This window comes from Perissodus microlepis, chromosome 20, assembly GCF_051167445.1.
Source record: "Perissodus microlepis isolate ML-2025 ecotype Zambia chromosome 20, ASM5116744v1, whole genome shotgun sequence".
In the NCBI taxonomy this organism is placed as follows: Eukaryota; Metazoa; Chordata; class Actinopteri; order Cichliformes; family Cichlidae; genus Perissodus; species Perissodus microlepis.
Window position 1 is genome coordinate 28,489,718 of NC_140480.1, and position 10,387 is coordinate 28,500,104.

The following is a 10,387-nucleotide window of genomic DNA, read 5'->3' on the forward strand; positions in this document are numbered from 1 at the left end:
TATGCAAAAAGAGACCCTAAAGACCTAAAGACCTTTACAGACTTATTCTTGTTCTCTACTTTTTGTTTAGTTTAAACCACATTATGAGTGTTAATAGCTACAATTTTGCAGTACAGTAGGGGCACCATTCGTTAAAAACAAAACAAAGCAGGAAATGGCTCAGCTCCACAGGTGCTGTGACAAACGCTAAAGGGGGAAAGACAGAAAAGATGAAAGGAATCTGTTTGCAAGAGGCCCAACCCTGTCTTCATCGCCATCCCCGCTACACTTTGATTCGAGAAATCTGTTAGCAGTTTTCTCAAAAATAACTGCCTCCCTGATACTCCCTTCTCTGCTCTGTCATTTTGATTTCACATTCCTATATTTATCTACCATCTGACCCCATTTTCCCCAATGTATAACTTATCTATTACATATGGAACAACCTGCTGGGATTCTGCTGCGCCCCATCCGATAGAAACCCAGACGCAGAAAGTGTGATTATTGCAATTAAAATAATACTTTGTTGATTTTCGTCTGCTCTGCAGTAAATTATGGCAGCCTAATAGTTGTTGGAGGGGGTGATCAGATGGTCATGATTTAGTGGAATTTCAGAGAAAAAAGTATCCAACATTTGTACAATGTTTTTTTTTTTTTTTCTATTCCGCTGCCAAATCACATAACCTGTTAGACCAAGGGTCCCTCAGGGAAGTCTTTAGGGTTTTGTGGTGTTTTCTAATTTCGAGGCTTTGTTTGCTTTAAAAAGTGCCACGTCAGTTAAAATCAGGCCCCAGCTGAATCTTTGGCCAGCAGAGGATCGGCTTTATAACTCGTCTCCCTTTTGCTGTCTCTTGCTTTTATGAGAATAGACTTTAATTAAAAGTGCCCTTGTGGCCCTTCTTGTGGAATTTCTCTTTGTGCCTAGCTTTGGAGGAAGGTGTAGGGAGTGAGAAAAAGCAATAAATGGGAGATGTTTTATAATTCTGCGCCTTTTGTATGTCTTTAATATCACATGGGGAAAAAAATTATGTAAAGTGGGCTATTTTGAGATTAATCTAATTGTTGCATTTTTGCAGCCAGGTTCTAAATAAAATAGATCTTATAAGCACAGTGCATGCAGTTATATTAGTTTTATTAGAGCAATTTGCAATTTATTGCCTGTTCCACTGCCAGCAAATGGGAACAAAGAATGGCCTTGTTTACTTGGAAAACAACTTAATCCATGTTTATTTATGGAGGTATTTATCTAGTGACCCAACTAATCATTTGGGGTTTTTTTTGTTTTGTATTTTTTTTTCCTTGGGTCCTCAGTGACAGGAAGGAAGTCTACCTTGGTGATGACAACTCACTGACCTTGACATTCAATGCCAGGAATGAGGGTGAGGGAGGGGCGTATGAAGCAGACCTGTATGTGGTGCTGCCCCCTGAAGCTGACTACATTGGCATTGCCCGCAATAATGAGGTGAATAGAAACAATCAAACTGACACCCTGATTTTGGGACTATTAGGACTTTAATCTTGATGATTTTCTTTCGATGTGGTTTGACCAGTCTGTCCTCTTTTCCAGACCTTGACCCAGCTGACTTGCAGCTATGAGACGGAGAACCAGACCCGATACCTCAGCTGTGATTTGGGGAACCCAATGAAGTCGGGCACCAATGTAGGAGCAATGTTGTCTTTTGGCTGTCTTTCTCTTTTAGCTCAGTGCTTAAGAAGTTTAAGTGTTGTGGCACAAACGAGGTTGTTTGTTTGCTTGTTTTGTTTACATAGGACATATAAATAGTATCTGAAATTTAATGTATCAGTTATCAGTTCATAGAAACTAAAAAAGGAAGTGATGCGGTCTTCATTTTGGGTGTGGACAGCACAGGAAAAGTCAACGTGTATCAGGAAATGGTGTGGCAGGAAGTACAGGCTACATTTGTTCTATTGGTTCCCTTTTTTATTGATTGAGTCACAAGTCAGCATGTTTTTAATAGGTTTGCGGTGCAAGACAGTTGGCTACATGTTAACTCAAAGTGACAAAAAGACTTCTTTATTGTAAATGGATCTGAAATGACCCCTTAATAATGTGCAGCACAGGAACAAGAAGTCACATTTTTGTGCTGCTACATGCTCAAGCAGTCAGTCAGTAATTTTTAGATTGGGTCTATTAGGTCCTTTCCTTTTCTCTGTTACTTGTAATGAGAAAAAATTCAGAGGATGTTAATATGTCTGAACTTTCTTTCCTTAGCTTTGGGCAGGCCTACGTTTCACAGTGCCACGGCTGAAGGACACACACAAAACGATTCAGTTCGAGGCGCAAATCCGCAGGTACAATTTCATGTGATCACCAACACAGGAAAAAATAGAAAAAGTGTACACAATATCAACTACTTCTGATTTAATAGTACTGATTTTCACAACTCTCAAATGACATCAGCTAATCAGATCTTTTTTTTTTTCCATTCTCTGTTTCTACAGTAAAAATGAGAATAATTCCCATAGTGAGGTTGTAGCCTGCAAGCTGGAGGTGATTGTTAAGGCTGATGTCATTCTACAGGGGTGAGCTGAGTGTTAGAATTCCCCCATTCGTGCTTTTGTGACTTCATTAAATCCCTAGTGCCTCCCTACACATACTCTCATACCCCTCCTTCCCATTTTAAGTGTGTCTCGACCAGATAAGGTCTTCTTTCCGCCGGCCAACTGGAAACTGACCAAAAATTACAACGTGGAGGTGGACGTTGGGCCTGCCGTGGAACACATCTATGAGGTAATCGATGTTAGCTGTGCATGCTCAGTGGGGTTGAGCAGATTGGGTTGGAAAGCAGATATTATAGTTTAAAAAAAAGAAGGAGGAGGAAAACAGAGGAGGAAAACCAGATCACACGGTGGGATTTGCGCCAGTGCAGATCCATGGATTTGTAGATTAAAAAAAGTACACCAGATATTAATATTTCAGCATGGGAAAGAAACTGCTTGGAGAAACAAATGAAAAACTTAAGGGGACTCTTACAGTTTTTTTTAATGTTTGATATAGTAAAATGTTTCTTTTTCACTCCTTTTTCCAGCTTGTGAACAATGGCCCTAGTAGGATCAGCCACACCCTACTTGAGCTGCGCTGCCCTTTCCGTGTCCAAGGTCAAACTCTCCTTTACCCTCTGGAGTTCTCCACTGAAGGCCCCATTAACTGCACAGCTGACAAAAACATGAACCACCGAAACCTTAAAGTGAGTGACATTCAGATGAACACCTCTCAGGGTCAAATGAGGCAAAGTCAGAGAGTGAAGATCTCCCATCATTTCCCTGTGTGATTCCCAACGGTTGGCCCACACCCACCTTCTCCACCCTGAATCTCGACTCCACCCAGGACACTTTCCCCACCACTGCTTTGAAGTTCAAACTCTTCCCTATGCTCAGCACAGCTTGATGAACCACCTCACCCAGCAACACACTCATTCATCTACAACACCCCCTCATACTAAGTTGTAACTTGGGGATTTTGTGGGCAAAACATTTTAGTGTGGTTGTTTGTGTTTACATGTGACGTTTGACAGATGTTGAGCAGAGCTGTGAGTGGTCATCTGTCTTAGCTGTGATCTAATGTTTTTCCCACCCCCTAGTGAATTGCTAAGTATGGTGTATTTCCATGGGAATCCATAAGGAGTAGAGCTCACATGCTTCTGATTAATGACAAAAAGCCTCAGGGTCATGCTAACATTAGGTCTTATATTGACAGAAAGGGTGGTGCACTTTTCTGCCTAGTGAGGTCAGTATCTGTGTTGTTCTAATGGGTGGCTGGTGTGTTTCTGTTTTCCTTTAGCTCCAGCGCTCATCCACAGAGTCACCTATTCTGGCGCTAAAGGGCCATGAGCATCGCCTCGAGAGGAGGGACGTCCACAAGAATCAGCTTGCTCATTTGACTAACCTGGTAAGGCACTTAGAGGGAAATTGTCACATTCTATAAGAGCAACATGTTTTATGCATGAATGAACCCTGTCGGACAAAAAGGTGGAGTCTAGCAGTCGGGGACTGATTGTGATAGTGTCTTTAAAGCAAAGGAATGACAAGCTTTAGTTTAGTTTGGAGTAAGTATGATGATCGAAGTAAATCCATTTTTGCACCACACATAAACTTATATTTGAAACTATAGATTTGATGCTTTTCTGTGTATAAATGCGACCCTGTTTTGGTGACACTGGCCCTGCTCCTACATGAGGCTCTGGGGACGGGAAATTAGGTTATGATGTCGTTAAAAGGGAGGGGTCAGAGGTTACAGGCTTGTCCCATTGTGGTGATTAACATTAAAGAGCCTTTAGTAGTGGTGGGGAAAAAGGCATGGGAGGCTTTTTGACTGTGATGCACTGCTTAGTTCACAGACTTGTCTCTAATTTTTGGCTCTGGGTGTTATAAGCCTGCTCAGCCCCCACACACTGGTCCTATTGATCCACCCAGCTGTAGGTAGCTGCTCTATCTCCCTCTGTCTGTGGTTACCTGCCTCTACCAAAGAAGTCTTTGTCTCTGTGCCCGTCTCTCCTAACTGTGGTCGTTTATCAAGCATGTCCAATGACACTCTAGTATGAAGCAGCCCTTTCTCCTGTTTCTCTTGTGTCTGCACTTTTTCCTTATGCCTGAGAGAATAGACATCTCCATTCAGCGCAAGTCTTGATCAGAGTGCGTTACTGTTTTGTGGTCAGAGAAGGTGAGATGGTGAGAATTGTTTAGTTTTTGAAGGACTGGGATTAACTGCACCAAAACTCAAAAGACTTCCAAATTACTTTGATTTGTTTAAAATGGCCTCACTTTCACTGTGTTGTGGGACATGCAACATTCAGTGGCACTGAATGGGGCGCTCTTTGAAGATAATAGTGGTAGATCTTATTGTTCTAGCACATGTAATACATTTGAAACCACTTTACAGACTTTTCTGCTCGCTAAAAGCAGGACTTCTTGGTTCAAAGATACCAGACGACTGGGGTTTTTCTGTGCATGTCCTCTTTGTGCTTGTGTGGGCTCTCTCTGGGCACTCCAGCTTCCTCCCACAGTCCAAAGACCTGCATGTTAGGTTAATTGGTGACTCTAAATTGTCCGTAGATGTGAATGTGAGCATGAATGATTGCCTGTTTCTCTGTGTTAGCCTTTCGAAGGACTGCAAGCCTGTCCAGGTTGTACCCCGCCTCTTGTCTTATGACAGCTGGGATAGGCTCCAGCCGCCTCGCTACCCTAAATTGGACAAGCTGCTAAGAAAATGGAAGGATGGAAAAAATTTGTAGGCTAATAATGGCCGAGTGCTTTACACGTATGTTTAAGGCCTTTAAAACCTCATGGGTTTACCAAGTTGGGATACCTGGCAGATGTTTATCTTTATCAGAGGCTGAACCAAAGAACAATCTATTAACATACTGACTGTAGACTTGTGTGCGTATTAGTCTTAATTCTGTCCTTATTAATGATGAATGACTGCCATATTTTTTAACCAGCAACGGTAACTGTCAGCTTCAAGATTAACTAATTATAAATCTAACATCAAGCATGTCATATATGAAAAAGGGCTTCCACGTATTTAATAGCTCTGTTATGTTTTACCTTACCAAATGCTCTCATTATCTTACTTGAAATATGGCTGCAGTTAACAGTAGTTTTACCTGATCAACACTCTGATTCAAAACCACCTAATTTATTATAGCACCATTGAAGCGTAATTGTAAAACTTTGCAGACCGCTTCCGTACAGTAGCTGTGTTTTCAAGCTCAACTGTCATTTTATTAAGGATCCATGCCTCCATGATCCAGCTCTTGACCACATAATCCTGACAGTGAGGATATATGTGGGAACTGGGTCTGAGGCATCTTTGGCATTCGACCATGTGCATGTCATTTTCACAAACCTTTGAGGCCCTGCTGCCCTTGGGCATCAAGCATGACTACCGAACGGAAGCAGACTGATATGCTCTCTGTCTGTCTGAATAATTATTAAGTCTGTCTAAGACTGAGCCTAAAGGAACTAGGCGGGTACCCTCTTCTCCTACTTTTGCCCTTCTCTGTGTAATAAGTAAACTAATGCGTTCCCGCAGGAAACCCGCCGAAACCTCTCAGTCTGGGGGTGGTCTGGCTACAGTACCTTTAAAACAGAGTGTGCGCATGTTTTAAAATGTTAAATGTATCAAGCTGCACTATGGGGATCTAATTAAGATTGTGTACTCTACAGTCTTGAGAAAAATGGGCTGGTTTTAGTGGTTGGGCAATAATGTGGCGAGTGGTGCATGCTGCATTTTTACAGTCTCATGACATTCCTTCAATCTAATTCGAAGCAGGCGTGCAATAGGGATCATAACATTGGGTTCTTTGTTATATTTGTATATTTGTTCCACCGGCTTTTATTTATCTGTTCTGCTAGTTTTTAGATTTGCTTTAATAACTTCCACTTGAATTTAGGCTCTGTCATATTATTTAAGTTTAGTGGGAATAACATTTTTTGAGATGCTATTCTCGCACAAAATGGCTTGAAATGTATTTAACATCGCAAACCGCATCATAACGATGGCATTCTCTCTGTTTGCACAGAACTGCTCTACTGTGGACTGCTGGAAAGTTGAATGCAATGTGGGTCTTCTGCAGAAGGGGACTACAGCTATCCTTAAAATGCGATCCCGTGTCTGGGCTGAGACCTTCACTGAGGTTTGTGGGGGAAGAACCTTGCCATACAAACTCCCCCCACACATACTGTACATTTTACATATCTTCCAAACATAAGACAAAATACAGTGATAAATTGATCTTCCCCTACCAGTGGCTGTATATTTTCTCATGTCAGGCTCTGGCAGGAAGTAAGAAGCCATTTTTATTAAAGCGTTATTAAAATAACACTGAGACTCGACCTCAAATGTGCTGCTAGGAAAGGCAAATAGTTGGAGTTGTCAGTAAGACGTGTTTGGTTGTGATCAATTTGTACTCAGCAGCAGCTCTAAATCAGTTAACAGTATTGCCAGTTACGCATATTTGCCTAAACAAATGAGACAACGGTTGCTTTCTGAGGAAGCAGTTTGCTCCACACTGGTGTTCATACTGCAGCTTCTACCAGTGTTTGTCATGTCTAAAATACACAGATTCCCATCTATGTGGTATGTACTGAAAATTTAATATTTGGTTATCACAGCTTCTCATAGGGTAGGAATGCTAAAGGGTTTTTCGTAGGGAGATGCTCATGGTCAATGTCGCCACCTAGTGTATAACTAGTATATTATATGCATTTTGAATGTAATTTGTAATATTTTCTTCTTCAGAGAGCTTATAAGCAATATGTGCTGGAGTGCCTGGCAGAATACCGTGTGAAGAAGATGCCATATGCAATCCAGCCTAAACTTTTTCCCAGTGGAAACAAAAAGGTATTTAATGTGTTTATTAAGTTATTCAATTTATTATAACTTGTTCATTTCACACAAATCTATATTTTTAGTACATATTTTTGTATTGTTGTAGTTTGGAAGAAGACATCTTGTCTTGTCATCCTCAGGTGGTGACTCCAGTGGTTTGGAACAAGCCGGATATCGAGAACTCAGTTCCACTGTGGATCATCATCTTGGCTATTCTGGCTGGTTTACTGCTTCTGGCTCTTCTCATATACATCTTATACAGAGTGAGTACTGCTGTGATATAAAAGAATCATAGCATGCTTTTGATCTGAAAGATCAATTAATGTGATTTTGTCTGTTCTCATTTATGTTTCCTGCATTTCTGAAATGTTTTTTTTTCTTGCAGTTGGGCTTCTTCAAACGATCTGACCCTTACGGCACTGCCATGGAGAAAGCGGAACTCAAACCGCAGGCTGCCTCTGAGGCCTAAAAGACCACCAAAGCTACCAAAACCACAGTACCTGGCCATATGATTGCAACGGAGAATTGTGGTGGAATATGTAGAGTGGATTTTAAAAAAAAAAGCAGTTGAAGAGTTATAAGAAAGAAAGACTACTGGAACTCCACTGTGCTGCACTAGAGGAAGACAAAACTCCAAAGATCTCAAAGCCAAATGAATGTTTTCTTTTTCTATTTTTAATTTATGTCTTTTTTGCTGGCAGGGTTGGACTGTTATCAAATGGAACTTGTGTCAATGCATAAGGCTAACATTGGACTGTACAACAAAAAACGACTGCAGAAGAAATGCAGGCTACCGTCAACCTGCAGATGCAGCAAGATGGGTTTAATTTTATGGATTCTTGGTATGGATCATTTTGTTATTTCCCTGTAACTGCCTTATATTGGTGCTAATGATCTGATATGATTGCTGCCTCTGACAGGATATGGCCACATGTTGCTTGTGGCATCTAGGAGCTGTGAATTATGCTGCCTGCTGAGGCCTGAAAGTATTCTGATATCTCCTAAACACATTTAATTGACAAAAAATTAGAAAACTGTTTATCTGCCTTTAGTAAAGGCAACATTACATCGACAAATATTTAACAACAAAACCTGTTTTAAAGCTCAGATTTCATAGCTAATTGTAATTCCTTTGCTAAAATTTAAGTAATTTTAAATCCCAACTATTCAGAGGTGCTGATTCTTGCCCAGTGCATGCTGGGATATGCTCCACCACTCCACAACTCCGTAAATTTAAAAAAAATGCATAGATGGACATTTCTCACCCGACCATGGAACTGATCTCTCTCTGCCTCAGGTTGGTGGACAGTGCCGGGTTAAGTTGTTTTTGCACTCAAAGGAAATCTACTGATATTATTCCAAAGACACCAAAGACTGACTGACCTTCCTTTGAGTTCTGAATTTGACTCCTACTGATCACTTTGTTTAAATCCTGTATGTTTGAGTCGAGAGTTACCAGTGCTGGCAATGTCATTGTTGTGTAGTCGACTGGGATGGGACTGGAACCACCACAGACCTGTGAAACCTCATGTAAGGCCTGAAGCAGTGTGGTGCTTCTGTCAAAACGCAGTGTTCTCAAGATTTAGTTTTATTTTTAATGTCATTACTCCTGCTTTGTTTGGATTGGGTTCATTCAAGATGGAAGCCTAAATGAAGCAAATTGTGCTTACGGTGGAGGAAATAAGCATATAATGATATATTTTTTTTAAACTGAAGACATGACAATCAGCAATCCTGTAGCCTTGACAGTAGGCTGAAGGCAGAATGATTCTTTTTCAGCATAAAATGTGTGTTGCTGTGAGATACTGTATTTTTCTATTCTTTTTTTTTTTCTCTTTTTTGTGTAAATGCTGCCCATGCTTAAAATGAGAAGTAGCTGAAGCCATCCCACACCCAGAGGCTGCAAGGACACAACATTAAAATGCCTCGTGTTGGTTTCTTTTGACATATGCATAAGTTTAATGTGTCCTTAATGTAAATACTTAGTGCTTGTCAGTTACCGTTCCAGTTGTGTGTGTTTACATGTATACATGCGAGATTTCATGAATACATGCATTTGTGTGGATGGTATATTTATGAATGTTTGTTTTTGTCTTATTACCTTTCCCACTGCCTAGTCCTTTTTATGCCAATCACATCAGTAGTTTGAGATAATTGAGCTTAACCAGTTCTGCGTTACTTTTAAAATTGATAGCATAAATACCTCTAACAAAGGGATGACAGCTAGGCACTGGGAACTACATGTTGTTTGGAAGTGCAATATTTATATTCACTCGTTTTAATATTACAGTGCTTTCTTTTGATTTATGTTTTGTTTGTGATTGATTTGTGATAAATCAGACCTTTTACGTGTGAAGGTATGTGATGAACATGTAGCCAAATCCTTTGTTGGTGGTTCACTTGCTTTTTCTCACTAAGCATTATTTCAGGTGTGAAAGTTTTTGTTTTTCAAGGATTTTTCCCACTTCATATGTACTCACCACTGCAGGACCTTTCTGATCTCACTTTTTGTAGCATAGATTTTCATAAAAATACAAGCACATTTCTGGTATGCTGAATTAGTTTGGTGATTTATGTGCTCTGGTGTTGCACCTGTCCAAACAGCATCATACTGACCGTCTGCAATGCATTTGTTTGCTTCATTAAATTCTCTTCATAAATCCCCTTGTAGCTGATAGATACAATTTTCCAGATAGTCCACAAAATTTGCGTTTGGAAAATTATTTTTATCCTAAAATGTAGTCAGTAGACAATTTTTTTTTTTTTTTTTTTTTTTTTTTTAAACGAAACACAGAAAATCATTATTTATAATGATGGGATCATTATACTTCTTCCTCCTCAGTTACATCAGGAGAAAGCACTGGGTTCTTCATTTTGTTATTTACATGTCTTAGCCAGGACTTTCAAAAAGGTGTTGTAAATATTAATAAGATGGAGAATTGTGAATATCCTCACCCCATATTGGGGAGACCCTTTAATGTCAGGTGGAATGGGGGCTCTTTGAAGGTCAATTTTTACCTGTTACGGTTTGTACTTTAAATAAAATGATTCCTTTTT

The 10,387-nt window shown here is 40.1% G+C and overlaps 1 protein-coding gene across 1 annotated transcript in view; it reads left to right on the forward strand.

Moving 5' to 3' along the window:
* Positions 1–10,119, forward strand: part of itga5 (integrin, alpha 5 (fibronectin receptor, alpha polypeptide)) — a 32,347-nt gene extending 22,228 nt beyond the window's left edge. The window contains exons 20-30 of the mRNA XM_084916246.1: positions 1,291–1,441; positions 1,547–1,639; positions 2,213–2,292; positions 2,443–2,523; positions 2,626–2,731; positions 3,030–3,188; positions 3,782–3,889; positions 6,522–6,635; positions 7,241–7,342; positions 7,471–7,593; positions 7,716–10,119. Coding sequence (XP_084772372.1) covers positions 1,291–1,441; positions 1,547–1,639; positions 2,213–2,292; positions 2,443–2,523; positions 2,626–2,731; positions 3,030–3,188; positions 3,782–3,889; positions 6,522–6,635; positions 7,241–7,342; positions 7,471–7,593; positions 7,716–7,799 — 1,201 coding nt within the window. The 3' untranslated portion in view covers positions 7,800–10,119. The remainder of the gene's footprint in view (positions 1–1,290; positions 1,442–1,546; positions 1,640–2,212; positions 2,293–2,442; positions 2,524–2,625; positions 2,732–3,029; positions 3,189–3,781; positions 3,890–6,521; positions 6,636–7,240; positions 7,343–7,470; positions 7,594–7,715) is intronic.
* Positions 10,120–10,387: the final 268 nt, after the last annotated feature.